Consider the following 17369-nt stretch of genomic DNA (forward strand, 5'->3'; position numbering starts at 1 on the left):
TGCTGCACCTCAGACAAAGATCAAGTATATCTGTCACTGTCGGAATGACAATATTTGGAGATCCATTCATGGTGGTTCCTGGTTTGGCATTAATGGTTTTGTTTTTTGTTTGTGTGTGTGTGTGTGTGTGTGTGTGTGTGTGTGTGTGTGTGTGTGTGTAATACCTCCTATCATCATGTCGGACCTTCTTTTGTCCAACATATAGTGCAGCAACTCAACAGGGCATGGACTCAACAATGAGTTGAAAGTCTTCTGGAGAAATATTGAGCCATACAGCCTCCTTAGCTGTCCACAATTGCAAAAGTGTTGCTGGTGCAGGAGTTCGTGCACAAACTGACCTCTCAATTATGTCCCATAAATACATGACGGGACTGATGTCAGGCTACATACGTGGCCAAGTCATTCACTTCAACTGTCCAGTACGTTCTTCAAACCAATCGCAAACAACTACGGCCTGGTGACATGGCACACTGTCATCCATAAAAATTCCATTGTTGTTTGCGAACATAACATTCACAATGGCTGAAAATGGTCTCCAAGTAGCCAAACATAACATATGCAGTCAATGACCAGTTCAGTTGGACCACAGGACCCAGTGCATTCCATGTAAACACATCCCACACCATTATGAAGCACCACCAGCTTACACAATGCCTTGTTGACAACTTCGGTCCATGGCTTTGTAGGGTCTGCGCCACACTCAATACCTACTATCAGATCTTAAAAACTGAAATCAGGACTCACTTGACGAGGTCACAGTTTTCCAGTCTTCTAGTGCCCAGCCGAGCCCCGGAAAGGAACTGCAGACGCTGTCAAGCTGTTAGTGAAGGCATCCGCATCAGTTGTCTGCTGTCATAGCGGATTAATGGTAAATTTCGCCACTTTGATCCTAACAGATATGTTTATAGCATATCCCACATAGATTTCTATGGTTATTTCACAATGTGTTGCTTGTCTGTTAGCACTGACAACACCATGCAAACGTCAATGCTCTTGGTTGATAAGTGAAGGCCATCCGCCACTGCATTGTCCATGGTGAGAGGTAATGCTTGAAATTTGGTATTCTCGGCACTCTCGACACTGTGGATCTCAGAATGTTTAATTCCCTAATGATTTCCAAACTGGAATGTCCCATGCACCTAGCTTCAACTGCCATTCCACATTCAAGGTCCATTAATTCCCATCTTGTGGCCATAACCACATCAGAAACCTTTTCACATGAATCACCTGAGTACAAATGACAACGCCGCTAATGCACTGTCCTTTTATACCTTATGTATATGAAACGACTGCCATTAGTATATGTATATATCAAAATCGCATGACTTCTGTCACCTCAGTGTACGTTTTTATTTGTTTTTTATCACAGTATGTGACAGGTGTGTTTATGTGCATATCTGTGTGTTATTTGTACATAAAAATTGGTGTTACTGTATTTATAGTAATTACTGTGTTGTTAGTCAAAGGTAACAATGACTGACTGCAACTGGTAGGCAGGCCTATCATGGAGTTTGTTCTAACTATGTCAGTCAGGTTAGGTTTCCAATAATAGTTACAAAAGTGGGTTTTTGCTTCTTGGTATTGCACTCTTCCTTTGAACTACATAGGTCACGTGAAATTTCCCATACCAATTTATTATGCAAATTGTGTTTTTGTGGCATTGCAGTCTTTGTTTGAACCACATCAGCCAAGTAAAATGTTTATGACCGGCTTTTGGAGCAATGTATGGTTCTGTGGTATCCTGGACATCGTTTGTGTTATATACGTCAAGCAAAATTTTTGATCTCAGTATTTTTGCAGATTTATTTTTGTGTTCATAACACAGAGTTAACTTTTTATCTTTGCATTTATAGACATTAAGTGGATTTTTGAGGATTTTTGCTTGCTAGATTTTTGCATTAGTTTTTCTTTCAGTATGTCTTTAATATTAGGAATGTAATATTTTTTTGATTCCCGCTGAAATCTTTAATTCCTGAGTTTGTCCCATTAGTTTTAACTTCTTTTTCCAGCTAAACATACTTTGTATATTTTTTGTCTGATCATCTTTAGTGCATGATGTCATGGCCACCATACTGTATAAGGGTAAAATGACAATGTCTGCCATCTTGGCGTTGTCTAGGGACACACTCACAGTGTCAGACATTTTGGCAGTTTTGATTGTCCTTGTGATCTGATCATGATACAGAAGATACATTCACGCAACTCACACACACGACTGGAGTCTCAGGCAAGTGAAACCCCACTGTGAGCAGCAGCAACAGTGCATGATGGGAGTGGCAATGGGGGGGGGGGGGGAGTAAGGAGGAGGCTGGGGAGGGGAGGGATAGTATAGTGAAGTGCTGCTGGTTAGAGGGGGGGGCAGGGGAAAGGTGGGAATGAGGGGGATGGGTAGGGGGGGGGGGGGGGGGGGGGGGGGAAGTAGTGGAAAAGGAGAGAAATAAAAAGACTGGGTGTGGTGGTGGAATGACAGCTGTGCAGTGCTGGAATGGCAACAGGGAAGGGGCTGGATGGGTGAGGACAGTGATTAACGAAGGTTGTGGCTGGTAGGGTTATGGGAATGTAGGATGTGTTGCAGGGAAAGTTTCCACCTGCGCAATTCAGAAAAGATGGTGTTGGTGGGAATGATCCATATGGCACAGGCTGTGAAGCCATCACTGAAATGAAGGATATCATGTATGGCAACGTGATGTTAGTGACCAGACAGGAGTAGGTGGTGGTGGGAGGATGTACGGGACAGGTCTCGCACCTATGTCTATTAAAGGGGTACGAGCCATGTGGTAAGGGATTGGGAGCAGGGGTTGTGTAAGGATGGACAAGTGCAATGTGAAGGTTCAGTGGACGATGGAATACCACGGTGGGAGGAGTGCGAAGAATAGTGAGCAGGACATTTCTCATTTCAGGGCACAACGAGAGGAAATCGAAACCCTGGCTGAGAATGTAATTCAGTTGCTCCAGTCCTGGGTGGTACTGAGTTACGAGGGAAATGTTCCTCTATGACCAGACGGTGGGACTTTAGGAGGTGGTGGGAGACTGAAAAGATACGGCACAGCCCTCGGCATATTTCGAGAGGGACTGCTCGTCACTGAAGATGTGACAACCATGGGTGGCTAGGCTGTACGGAAGGGACTTCTTGGGATGGAACAGGTGGCAGCTGTTGAAGTGGAGGTATTGCTGGTGGTTAGTAGGTTTGATATGGACTGAGGTACTGATGTAGATATCTTTGAGGTGGAGGTCAACATCTAGGAAGGTGGCTTGTTGGGTTGAGTAGGACCATGTGAAGCAAATGGGGTAGAAGTTGTTGAGGTTTCGGAGGAACGTGGATAGGGTGTCCACACCTTTGATCCAGATAGCAAAGATGTCATCAACCAGGTGAGGGCTTTAGAATTCTGGATTTTTACGAAGGATTCCTCTAGATTGCCCATGAATAGGTTGGCATAGGATGGTGCCACGTGGGTGCCCATAGCTGTACCCTGGATTTGTTTGTAGGTAATGCTTTCAAAGAATAAGTAATTGTGAGTGAGGATATAGTTGGTCATGGCGACTAGGAAGGAGATTGTTGGTTTGGAATACGTCGGGCGTTGGGAAAGGTAGTTTCAATAGCGGTAATGCCATGGACATTAGGAATGTGAGTGTAGAAGGAGGTAGAATTAATAGTGATGAGCACGGCACAGTGTGGTAAAGGGACAGGAATTGTGGAGAGTTGGTGGAGGAAATGGTGGGTATCTTTTATATACGGTTTATATAGGTTGAAGGTGTTGGTATACGAGAGCAGAGATTCTCTCAGTGAGGGCACAGTAACTGGCCACAATGGGGCATCCTGGGTAGTTACGTTTATGGACTTCAGGAATCACATAGAAGGTAGGAGTGCGAGGAGTGGCAGGGGTCAGTAAAGAAATGGACTACGGGGAGAGGTTCTGGAATGGGCCCAATATTTTGAGTAGCGACTGGAGATCCTGCTGGAGTACTGGAATGGTTTGTAGGTGGAAGTATCTGACAGCTGGTGGAGTCCTTCCGCCAGGTAATTCTTGTGGTTTAAAACAACAGTGGTGGAGCCTCTGTACGCTTGTTGGATTACAAGGTTGGGATCAGTTTTTAGATGGTGGACTGTTATTCTTTCTGTGGATGTAAGGTTAGATTTATGTTGAGGGATTTGGGGAATGATGGTGAGGCAAGGTTCGAGTTTAAGAAATTCTGGAAAGTTAACAGGGGGTGGTCTGGGGGCAGTGGGAGTGGATCATGGTTGGATGGAGGGTGGAACTGAATTAGGCAAGGTTCAATATTGGTCTTTGGTTGAGTCGGATTGTTAGGGTTGGTTGTGAAAAAGTTTTTCCACCGTAGGGACTGGTAGAAGGAGAGAAAGTCTTTAACAAGTACTGCATGACTGAATTTTGGAGTGGGGCAAAAGGTGAGACCTCTGGAAAGGACTGATATTTCTGTGGGGCCAAGGCATCTGGAGGAATGGTTCAGGACTGTGTTCTGGGTCTGTTTAGGTTGTGGATTCTATGTGGTGGTGGGAGGAAGTTCTGGAGCGTAGGGTAAGTGTAGTAGGTTTGCAAGACAGGGTTTGTCAGCTATGAGCGGACGTGAGGGAGGTTAGGAGGGGACATGGCTCACAGAATCCCATCTAATGGCCTTACCATCAAATTACCCATCTCTGGCTGCCACCACTCCTTCCACGTTTTCCGCATTACTTCCACAATAGAACTTAAGCGGCTGCTAGCTGGGGACTGCACACATGATCCTTATTAGTGTAGCGATCTGGCCTAAAATTTAATTTTCTTTGATACACCGAGAAGATAATACATAATCTTTCTCACCTATTATTCCTGTCAGTCGTTTATTTCCATTCTGGCAGTCTGAATCTATGGATTTCACTAGTAATTATAACAACGTTGATCATTCGCAAACCCCATCAACCAAATAATCAAGACAGTGATTGGCATTCATCCGTTCTGCTTTACTCTGCTCAGCTCATATAGCCTTGTCCCATTTGTCTGCGGAAAGTTTATCTACAGATTCAATGAGGATTATCTTGACAGAGACATCATGTACACTATGCACGCATTCAAAAATCAACTTATGATTCATTCAGAAATCAACTTAAAATGTGTTCAAAAATGTTCAAAACCAAGAGGGATGCGTTTCAAAATCATATGAGCAATCAATAGACCAACGTGCACTGGATGATAGGCGCTTCGTGAAACAGGTTTTTTTCCCTTAAGGATATGAATTTGGCGTCCCCTTTTCCCGGTAGCATCTAGCTGCTTGCTGTGACTGCTTGCACAGCCAACAGCCACATTCCTGTAGCCAGAAGCGGGAGAATCTACTACTCAAAAGCGACACAACTCCGCATGCGCCGGCTCGTAACTGCTAAAATGAATCTAATGTAAACAGCTGTGACTTCACGCTCATCAGAGGCAAATTGTTGTTATGAAGCATTGCACAGTCTTCCTAAAGTCTTTGACACATTTTGCTATTGGCGGATGCTTGCATGAGCACTGTGTGTCATTGTTGTATATGGCACATTTCCTTTGTAATTTAAGTTATTTTCGTTTTTTTCTCTCATTTATGTTTTATTGTTAAAGTATTATTCTGCAGTAGCAGGATACAGTAGGGACTAGTACCCTTTGTTAGCGTAGCGGTTCTTACCAGTCAAAATTACAAAAATTTAAGAGAAAACTAAAACAATGAAAAATTCCCGGAATTCTAAAAAATTCCCGGGTTTTTCCCGGATTAAAAAATCCCCGCGTTTTTCCTGGATCTCCCAGGTCGTATACACCCTGATTTCCAACCTATTTATTACTTTCTCACCATTTGTTACACTTATCACTGGCATAATACCCTTAGATGTGCAGAATCGAATATGTTGTGTCTTTTTAAAATTGAGGGAGAGACCACTCTCACGTAACCAGTCAATGATACTTCTCAGAACATTGTTTACCTTTTCTTCTGTTTGCATGCGTATGCTTGGGCTCATGACCAACAACTCCAGCATCTCAGGCCGAGGTGACTGGTGTTGCCAGTCATGTGCATGAGGTGTGCTTGCTTGTGTGTACAATGGTGTTTGTCTCTTTTTCACTGATGAAGGCTGTGGCCAAAAGCTATATGTAAGAGTCTTTTAATCATGCCTTTCTGCAACTTAATGTGTCTTCTTTACAGTAAGTAGAGATCTGTCTTTTCCTACATTGTTGACATTCCTGCCTGGAGTTCCCATTGTTTCATTATTCTAACTTGTTAAGTTAACAGCGTCATTGCACTCTCTTTCAGACATTAATGGCATTTTGTCCTATAACATTCTTCCCCACATAATGGAAGAAAACAAAAAAATAAACATTATAGAAACCAGTATAGCAGGTACAGAAGTTTTAGAACATGCACAGACAAATCCTATATGGAATTTATTATTAACACAATGATAAGTACATAAAAGATCAACTTGAAGATCCAAACATATTCAATGAATACTTTACTTTGGTAAGGCAAGCCGTCAAGTATGACATACACCTGTCAGTTCCACCAGCGAGTGTGTATAAGTGTGATTTGTAGCAAAACCAGTGCTAAAAGCAGCCAACAGATGGCACTGACACCAAAATATCAGTGACATCAGGTATTCATGTATAAAATGAACTGTAGTGAGAGAGGGAGTAAGATGCACCAGCAACTGTGGCATGCTGACTTTGCCAAAAAAAAAAAAAAAATAAAACACACTGTTAGTAAGGCTTTACTATGAGAATGGGGAATCCGCTACTGGAGCTTTGTGATCCTATCACCATAAGAAGGATATTCGTATGCGTAAAGATCTTGTGACAAGTGTCGCTGTGAAGAAAATTTTCACGAATTTCAGAGCTCCATAGTGGGCAACTAGATACAAATGCAATTGCTGCTTGGACAGTTCAGGAAGAAATGGAGACATTACTAGGTTCCTATCTACATGGTGTATCAGTGCTTGTGAAATCACATGTCACACCAGCATTCCATGCACTACTGTTTCGAGAGCACTAAAGTCTACTCTCCAATGCTATTAGCTCAAAATCCAGCACAGTCATGAACTGGGCACTTCAAAAACTGGGGGAAGATGACAACTGGTTGCCTAAAGTGTCATAGGTCAACGAAGCCTATTTCACACTCCAAGTGACTGTCAGCACCCACAACTGCGGCATTTGGGCTATCACAAATTCTACATCTGCCAATGAACAACCCATTGCATGACAAGAAACCACAGGTGTAGATATGACACACCACTTGCGATCAGACCCTTTTTCTTTGAGGAAACACAGGGTGCTTCTTTTCAAACCGTCAGTGTGGTTGGTGCAATGTTTGGCAATACATTTGAGAATCGCAGCATCCCTAGCCTGACTGATAAACACCTGCTTTTATGCCGGACCTGTGTCACCCGATATTGCTACACATGTGAAAAATCTCTAGCGCACATTGTTTGGTGAGAATCACATGCTGAGCCACCGTTTCCACCAAACTTGGCCTCCCAGATCCCCAGACATTAATTTGTGCAATTATTGGTTGTGGGGTTACCTGAAGTCGCAAATCTACCTCATTAGGTATGCTAATTGACAGAAATTTCTCTCCGCGCCTACTGATTTGCTCTTCACAAATTCACCCTTGACTACAGGTATTTTTTATGAATGATAGCCAACATGTTAACCATTTGTTATAAAGAACATTACCTTTGGTAAAAATCATTAGTTATAATAATTATTGTTTTTGTATCATTTTAGGTGTCATCTGATGGTTATTTTGTACACTTTTTTGGTTTCAATAAAATCCTATGTCATTTCAAGAATGTGTGACTATTTTTGCCTCCCTAACTACATTATTCCACAACGTATTGAATTCTTAAATGTTAATGGACTTTTGGGTCATTATCATTAGCAAGTTTGCCAAAGATATTGTTGTCTTAAATACTGCAGAGCATGCTTTATTTTCCACACCTGAACTACGGAATAAAAACTTGGGAAGCAACACCCAAAGTAAATCTTAATTAAGCTACTCATTCTCCAAAAACCCGCTAAAAGAATCATATGCAGATCTACATATAAGGACTCATGCAATGGCCTATTTCCAACAGCTGGTGTGCTGACCATAATAAACATGTAATATTCTAAAGCAAACAATAGGAAGTCCACGACGGACTAACAACACTATGCAAAGGATAGATTGCTACTCACCACATAGATGAGGCGGTAAGTCACAGATAGGCACAATTGTTTGGTATTTACTGCCAGAAAATTAATATTTTTATTATGCCTGTCTCAACATCTCCTCTATGTGATGAGTAGTAATCTATCCTTTCCACATTGTTTTATATTCTAAAAGCTATGTCACTTGTTTACTTGTTAAAATACTGCACCTCCATCCCGGCCCCAAGATACATTCTGATTTGCATCAGTACAATACTTGAAAGAAAGAAGAAAGAAAGAAAAAATTTACACCAACAGCCACAGAATAGCAGTCTACAAAAATGGTCCACAATGTGCAGGATTAAAATTTGCCCGTACAGTGCATAGTATAGTTACGACTCTTCTCATAGTGGAGTTGAGTTTCACCTTAAGAAATTCCTTTTACAATGCTCTTTCTACAGACAGTTACATGCGAAAGATGTAGTGTTTTGAAAAAAATATAAACAGCAGCAAGCTATTTGTTAATAGATTAGATTAGAATCAGTTTTCGTTCCATAGACCCAAAAAATGAGATGATTCTCATGGGTGTGGAACATGTCAGAAACTATGACATAAAACATTAGAATATAATATTTACTACCTTGATCATTTGTCAGGAGATAGTCGAAAATAAGCTAATACAATGCAGTAAACTGGGACAGCTAATACTTACAGAATTAACACAATCTCAGAATGAAACACTGTTATCCACTATTAATAAATTTATCATACGCAAAATACCTAATTTTGACTCTTGTGATGAAGTGTTGTCAAAACTGAAATCTAACAGGTATCCTTACTTAAACTGACTTAACAGTCTCAGTTAAGATATTCATCTATGGAGTAGGAGGAGTTGCCTATCAAAAAGTCTTTCAAACTCCGTTTAAACTGTGCTTTATCTGAAACCGAGTTTTTAATGGTTACTGGCAATTTTTTAAACCTTATCAAAAGATAATCAATGATGTAGGCCCATGTTGTGTAATAAGAATTGTAATGTTTGCTGTTTGTACACACGCAGTGAATCATTTGATACTGAAACAAAAGTATTAACTTAGTATTATTATTATTATTTATTTATTATTACTATGTGATTAACAAATCAATTCTGCTGGGTATAACAATGGGAGTGTAATTTGTTTAGTACTTAGTGACAGGAAATTAATTTTTTTATATCCAAGTGTATGGCCCAGAAATTTCATGTAACAAGACCAGTCTCTCTGACAAAAGGTATTACTAAAAGTTACTTAGAAGACACTTCTAACATTCTTTGTAATTAATGTATGACATACATGCACAATATGCATCAAAATACTCATCGGAGACTTTGTTATTATCTAACATTTTCTTAATTTACCTTGTTGGTTAAATGTAGAAAAGTATGTTCAAATATAGCATTACAGTAGGCTACAGGACAATCTGTTACCATGACCTTTATTTGATACTCGTATAAGTTGGCTTCATGAATTGACAACCAAATTATTACCTTTCAACTTAACATAGACCTATGTCACCACAACCAAAATTTCAAAGGTGTTTTAATGGACATATAATTTTTGGCACTGGCGTGCATGTTTTTCAATCAACCCTGATCTTGGTACAATGCATTTCTCCTCTCAGGTTGTCACTTCCTGGCCACCGTCTTCATTCCAGCACAACTACTGAATATCACATAATGATCCACCTCATATTAAGACTTGCCTTCATGTCAATTTGATTCATTATGTTTAAGAGATTTTTTTTCTCTTGCTGACTCTCACTACTTCTTCATTTCTTAATCACTCCATTTGAGTTCAACATTCTACCGTAACACCACTCTGAAAAGTTTCTAATGATCTCTTTTCCTGACTTCCTCACAGTCCTTGTTTCACAATCGCACTGAGCTGTGCTCCAAACACAATTACTCATCAAAATAGTCTTCTGGTCTCAAGGTTTATATAGTTTTGGATGTTAGCCTCACATTTGTGTCTTTCACTGATGTGTGTATGACATTCACATTCCCATATTTTTTTATTTAGTGCCCAATTTATCACATTCATGGTATAAAATTTCCTGCTTAGTTTAATCTGATATTCATGACACAGAACTTCTCTTAATTTAATTTGGTATGTCTCTGTACACATACACAAAAATCTCATAACTTCATTCCTGTTAAATCTGTTTCTCTCTACATTGGCCATATCTATTTTTACTGAACATCTCATCTCATGGTTCTATGATCACTTTAAATTCTAAAGTAGTTTAAGACTATCATATCCCATATAGAGTCTATACTACTTGAGTCAGTTTCAATCTTAGTTTCATTTGGTCCCTGACTGTGCCTGATAAGAACAATTCCACATTCTCCCTCATTCACCTCAGAGCTTATATTTTATCTCATTCTTCAGCATTAATCTGAGTAACATATGAGGCAGGTTTTCACTACAAAACTTTCTAATCAACCTTCTGAAAAAGCAGAAGAACCTGTGTTACACTTCAAAGAATCTAGTACTGAAAGTGTAATGCTAAAGCGTGTTCTGAAGTGCTCTCTCTTTGCTTGCAGCAATTGCTGCTTGACAATCATGAACTGCAACATTTTGAGGTTTATTCAAAACTACACCCTATTACCTTCTTACAACAATAAATACTGCAGTTCATATTAACAAAGGAAATGTTTTCAAGACTCTATGGCACAATAAAGAGCTTCTTGGACACAGATGCATGATTAATAGCATAGTCCGATGTCTACAGTGAGTTAGAAAATGACAGTTTGCCTGTAAGTTTGCAAAAGTAATCAATATGAACACCAATGAAAGACTGAGGTTGTGGAATTATCGGCTAGAGCGAAACAGAGCCACAGTCCATCTTATCTCTACCAGTCTAGATTAGATTAGTACTTGTTCCATAGATCATGAATACGATACTTCGTAATGATGCGGAACATGTCAGGTTAATAAAAGGTGTCCATACAAGATATTACATTAGACAAAATATTACGTGACACTCAATAATTTTTTTTTCTTTTTTTTGTGGAGGTTGGGAAATTACCCACTTACTATATCCAAAATTCATCTAATGAGTAGGTGTTGCCATTAAGAAATTCTTTTAATTTCCTTTTAAATGCTATATGGCTATCTGTCAGACTTTTGATGCTATTAGGTAAGTGACCAAAAACTTTTGTGGCAGCATAATTTACCCCCTTCTGAGCCAAAGTTAGATTTAACCTTGAGCAGTGAAGATCATCCTTTCTCCTAGTGTTGTAGCCATGTACGCTGCTATTACTTTTGAATTCCTTCGGATTGTTAATAACAAATTTCATAAGTGAATATATATATTGTGAGGCTACTGTGAAGATTTTTAGCTCTTTAAATAAATGTCTGCAGGATGATCTTGGATGAGCTCCAGCTATTATTCTGATGACATGCTTTTGTGCAATGAACACTCCCTTACTCAATGATGAGTTACCCCAGGATATGATTCCATACGAAAGCAGAGAATGAAAATAGGCATGGCAAGCTGAGATGTAAATCGCCAAAATTTGCAATGACCCTAACAGCACAAGTAGCTGAACTCAAATGTTTCAACAGATGTTCAGTGTTTTTTCCAGTTCAACCCCTCATCAATGCATACACCTAGAAATTTTGAATATTCTACCTTAGCTACCAATTTCTGATCGAAGTCTATATTTATTAATGGGGTCATTCCATTTACTGTGTGGAACTGTATATTCTATGTTTTGTCAAAGTTTAATGAGAGCCCATTTGCAGAGATCCATTTAATGATTTCTGAAAAACATCATTTACAATTTCACCAGTTAATTCTTGTCTGTCGGGTGTGATAGCTATACTTGTATCATGGGCAAAAAGTACCAGCTTTGCACCTTCGTGAATATAGAATGGCAAGTCATTAATGTATATTAAGAACAGCAGAGGACCCAAGACCGAACCTTGCGGCATCCCATTCTTGATTGTTCCCCAGTTTGAGAAATCACCAGTTTTTTGCATATTATGTGAACTGTTTGTTTCAACTTTCTGCACTCTTCCAGTTAGGTATGATTTAAATCATTGGAGCTCTGTCACATTCATACCACAGTACTTGAGCTTATCTAGAAGTATTCCATGATTTACACAATCAAAAGCCTTTGATAGATCACAAAAAATCCCAACGGGTGACTTCTGGTTACTCAGAGCATTTAATATTTCATTAGTGAAAGTATATATAGCATTTTCCGTTGAAAAACCCTTCTGGAAACCAAACTGACATTTTGTTAAAACTTTATTTTTACAAAGGTGTGAAGCTACTCTACAATACATTACTTTTTCAAGAATTTTGGATAAGGCAGTCAGAAGAGAGATTGGGCGGTAGTTGATGACATCAGACGTATCCCCTTTTTAATGCAGTGGTATAACAATGGCATACTTCAGTCTATCTGGGAAAATACCCTGCTTCAGAGAGCTATTATATACATGGTTAAGAATCCCACTTATTTCTTGGGAACAAGCTTTTATTACCCTGCTGGAAATGCCATCAAACCCATGTGAGCATTTATTCTTGAGAGAGTTTAATATCTTCCTAATTTCAGATGGAGAGGTGGGTGGAATTTCAATTGTATCAAATGGTGTGGGTAAGGTCTCTTCCATTAACTGCCTTGCTTCTTCTAATGAACATTTAGATCCTATTTTCTCTACAACATTTAAAAAATGATTATTCAAAATGTTTTCGACTTCCGGCTTGTTGTTTATCAAGTTTCCATTCGCTTTGATGGTGATGCCGTCATCCTGCACTCTTTGTTGTCCTGTCTCCCTTGTAATAATATTCCAAATTGTTTTGATTTTGTTATCAGAGGTACTAATCTCAGACATGATGCACATTCTTCTGGACTTTTTAATAACCTTTCTTAACGTAGCACAGTAGTTTTTATAATATTTGGCTGTTTCTGGGTCATTACTCTTTCTTGTTGTTAGATACAGTTCCCTTTTGTGGTTACAAGATATTTTTATTCCTTTAGTAAGCCAAGGTTTTTTGCATAGTTTCTTATAATTAGATTTAACTACTTTCTTGGGGAAACAATTTTCAAATTCTCTTACAAGTGTATCATGAAATAAGTTATATTTTATATGATGACTAACTGAAACCCTCAGCTGCCGACAGGTGGTGTTGATATACCTCAATGTGGACAGCTGAAAATGTGTGCCCCGACCGGGACTTGAACCCGTGATCGCCTGCTTACATGGCAGATGCTCTATCCATCTGAGCCACCGAGGACACAGATGAATAGCGTGACTGCAGGGACTTATCCCTTGCACGCTTCCCGTGGGACTCACATTCCCAACTGTCCACAATTCTACATATGTAATGTACCTTATAGACATTTATTTGCCCATTCACTCATTACTCGCGCACGCTTTGGCGATTCCCGTAAGAGTTTGGGCAACCTGTGCGCATTCACACAGATGAATGTCAATGGCTGGGTAGCCTTTTAACTATATATATGAAGTCAGTAACTGTTCTCGAAAGAACAGATTACTGTTGTTGACTGTGCAGCTATTCCCTGGAATACACGATGACTAACTGAAACCCTCAGCTGCCGACAGGTGTTGCTGATATACCTCGATGTGGACAGCTGAAAATGTGTGCCCTGACCGGGACTTGAATGGGCAAATGTCTATAAGGTACATCACATATGTAGAATTGTGGACAGTTGGGAATGTGAGACTCACGGGAAGCGTGCAAGAGATAAGTCCCTGCAGTCACGCTATTCATCTGTGTCCTCGGTGGCTCAGATGGATAGAGCGTCTGCCATGTAAGCAGGAGGTCCCGGGTTCGAGTCCCGGTCGGGGCACACATTTTCAGCTGTCCACATCGTGGTGTATCAACAACACCTGTCGGCAGCTGAGGGTTTCAGTTAGTCATCATGTATTCCAGGGAAAAGCTGCACGGTCAACAACAGTAATCTGTTCTTTCGAGAACAGTTACTGTCTTCATATATATAGTTATATTTTAAATTAGCATCGGGTTCCTTGTACACCTCATCCTAGTATAACTGCTGAAGATTTTCTCTGAAATTTCTAATGGTTAGTCATTAATTGAACGCACAACTTTGGAGGGTAGGTTTGAATTATTGAATGGAGCTATGTCATATACTGTAACTAGCTGAGCATCATGATCAGAAAGACCATTCTCAACGGGACAAGAATTTATGTTTTTAAACCTATCTTGGTCTATAAAAATGTTATCTATCAATGCGCTGCTGTCCTTTACTACCCGAGTAGGAAAATTAATGACAGATGTCAAATTAAAAGAACTGAGCAAGACTTCCAGGTCATTCTCCCTATTACACTCTTCCAATGAATCAACATATAAGTCCCCACAAATAATAATTTGCTTTCCCCTATGTGACAGGTAGCACAACAAGGCATCCAAGTTTTCCAGGAATAAATGAAAGTTTCCTGAAGGGGACCTATATACTGCTACAATTATAAAAGAGCCCTCCTTCAGTTTAAGTTGACAGGCACATGCTTCTATATGTTGCTCTAGACAAAACTTTTTTGTATCTAAGCTTTCTACACAGTGATAGCTTTTGATATAGCCTATATGGCAACTCCTCCTCCCACCTTATTCTCTCTACTCATATGTGCAGCTAGCTTATAACCACTGATATTTACCTTTTCCATATCAGACACAATGTGATGCTCAGACAGGCATAGTAGGCTATATCTATTACATTAATAGATTCAATGTCATCTAAACAAACCAGGAGCTCATCTTCTTTATTCTTCAATCCCAGAATATTTTGGTGAAAAATGGTAACATTATTTTTTACTTTACTTTTCTGAGAATCTACCTTTTTCTTTAATCCACCAATATTTTGGTTAAATACGGTAACAATATTATTTACTTTCCTGTTGTGAGAATTTTGGACCTCTTTAGCACCTGCCTGTCTGAACTTCTCATTGGACACTGATATTAGCTTAAAAACGAGGTACATCCATGAGTACTAGTGTCCCCCCCTTTATGGATTTCGCTAACAACCCTGCCAGTTTACCTTTCCCTTTCCTATTGAGATGTAGGCCATGCCTTGTGAAATCCCCCTCTATCAATAGTCTTGACAGGAACCAATCCAATGTCTGACAGAGTGGCCGCCCTGCGCAACCGATCCAACTCCATATTTACCCTCCTGACAGAGCGGTTCAACTGGGGCTGATCATGTCGCACGAAAGCAGGCACCAGCCCAACATTGGTATGGGTCGTTGCCGAGGCTATTTTCACCAGGTCACACTCAATGCTGTAGCCCTGATCCCTATCAATATTGTTTCCCACTCCACCCACTACCATCACATGATCCTGCTTTGTGAATCCCTTGTACAAGGAACCTATATCCTCTACCACCTGGCTAAGACTTGCACTTGGCTTGAAAAAGTTTGTGACCTGGTACCTGTCACCTAATTTTTCCTGCAAAATCTGGCCCACACCTCTTCCATGTTCCTCTTACTTTCTACTTTCTTTGAAACAGTTGGTTTTCTAGTGAAATTCTGTTGCATCTTAACTGCATCTACTTCTACTGGAGCCTCTTCCTTACTTAACTGTGGTAGCAAGGCAAATCTATTGGTTGTGCCAATTGGGAAACTGTCAGACACTGTCCTCTTTTGTGGCCCCTGTTCCCAGCTACCACTTCCCACTGCTGTTTGCCGTCCTCCTCTTCAGTTCCTCCCCCGTTCTGTCCAAATCAGCCTGAAGGGCTCTAATTTTTTCCTCCTGTTCAGCTATAATCCTATCTCTTGAGCAAACCCTGCAGGAGAATGGAAGAGTCTCGTTTGCTTCCCCAATTCCCACGCCGCTACAATTTCCCCAATGAAACAACCTGTCACAACAGCTGCACAAAACCCCTGAACTAACTTTCCTACTGCAGCTCACACAATTAGTATCCATGGTAGTTTGGAAATTAGTTAAAGAGATTTACTAAGTGATAACGATAATATATTAAATACAGATGCAAAAGGACACTAAATATGTTTTGGAAACTAATATGTAAGTCACCTATTACCAAATGCACTTAAATTTGTGGTAAAACACTAAACAGGCTATGCCTATTACCAGATACTGGTACCCGTCAAAGAAAAATTCATGAAAAAGTATTCCAAATACGCTCTTTCATCCTACAGTGCCTATCTGGACATAAAATGATGATAACCTTTGGTTCGGTAGTTCATAATTACCTGAAGCACCAATGGTTCCAGAGTTTTCTCGACAGACATAGTACGGATCTCTAGGTTTTTCGGATCCCATTTGAGTGTAGCACCAAAGTGTTCCGCCATTCTTGATGGGTTGACTGGACTTCACGTAGAACTGTTCCAAATAGATGAAACTATGAACTTACGGAAAATCAGTCCACAAAATTTAAATTCACTTTTTCTGTATGAATGCACACAAATCTTTCAGTCACACGATAAGAAACGAAGCCACTATCGACAAACAATAAACAGGAACGTGCAAAACACAAAATAACAGTTCAAACAAGATTGTTTGGTGAAGTGCTTTTATCACAAATCGCTTTGGGTGGGTCTCATATACACTATTGTCAAACTCTTTGAATCCGATGACACACGCCTCTCTGTGACTCACCCAAAGATAACACAGAAGTATCGATTGAGCTTCGATAGCAAGTATTCCAATATTTTTAAGCTCTGAACAGTCAATCCATACACAATAATCATTGTAACATGATCCTAGAGCGAATGAATTACTAATACTTATGTTAACACGGTCCGCGCTCTATCAAAACACAATTATGTATTCATATTTATTCAAATGCGTTTCACTGCAATTTTCATATCATCAGTGACTTGTTGTATGTTTCTCAAATTCACCAAGATCTAAGTAGCATCCGAGACCGTTCCAGCAAGTATCAGTATCCAGGGTAGGCGTTAACGATTTAATGGATCTTTCTATCGATCACTAGACTCAGCCATACGAGTAAACGAAAAAATCCAGAGAAAACTCTCTTCAGCGCACATAACCGTCAATCACACTGACATCACCGGAAGAGTCTGCAGTCAACCAAGAATCGATACTATTATATAACTGGTGGGAGCAACAAGATTAAATGCCTATTACGAATATTACCTGGGAAGACCACGCTTGAAGGAAATACATTAGGTCTAGTAGCAACTAATGGCACTGACATCGCCGAGAATGACCACATTGAAACTGGGATCAGTG

The 17369-nt window shown here is 39.9% G+C and overlaps 1 protein-coding gene and 1 non-coding gene across 3 annotated transcripts in view; one reads left to right on the forward strand and one right to left on the reverse strand.

Annotated features, from left to right (window-relative positions):
* LOC124612323 (catenin alpha) overlaps window positions 1-16759 on the reverse strand; it is a 152924-nt gene extending 136165 nt beyond the window's left edge. For both annotated transcript variants that reach the window (XM_047140457.1, XM_047140456.1), the window contains exon 1: window positions 16367-16759. In XM_047140457.1, the coding sequence (XP_046996413.1) occupies window positions 16367-16465 (99 nt within the window). In that variant the 5' untranslated portion in view covers window positions 16466-16759. The remainder of the gene's footprint in view (window positions 1-16366) is intronic.
* Trnat-ugu lies at window positions 13919-13992 on the forward strand. Its single transcript has one exon. It is a non-coding gene; the product is annotated as a tRNA-Thr (tRNA).
* Window positions 16760-17369: the final 610 nt, after the last annotated feature.

This window comes from Schistocerca americana, chromosome 4 (genome assembly GCF_021461395.2).
Source record: "Schistocerca americana isolate TAMUIC-IGC-003095 chromosome 4, iqSchAmer2.1, whole genome shotgun sequence".
NCBI lineage: Eukaryota > Metazoa > Arthropoda > Insecta > Orthoptera > Acrididae > Schistocerca > Schistocerca americana.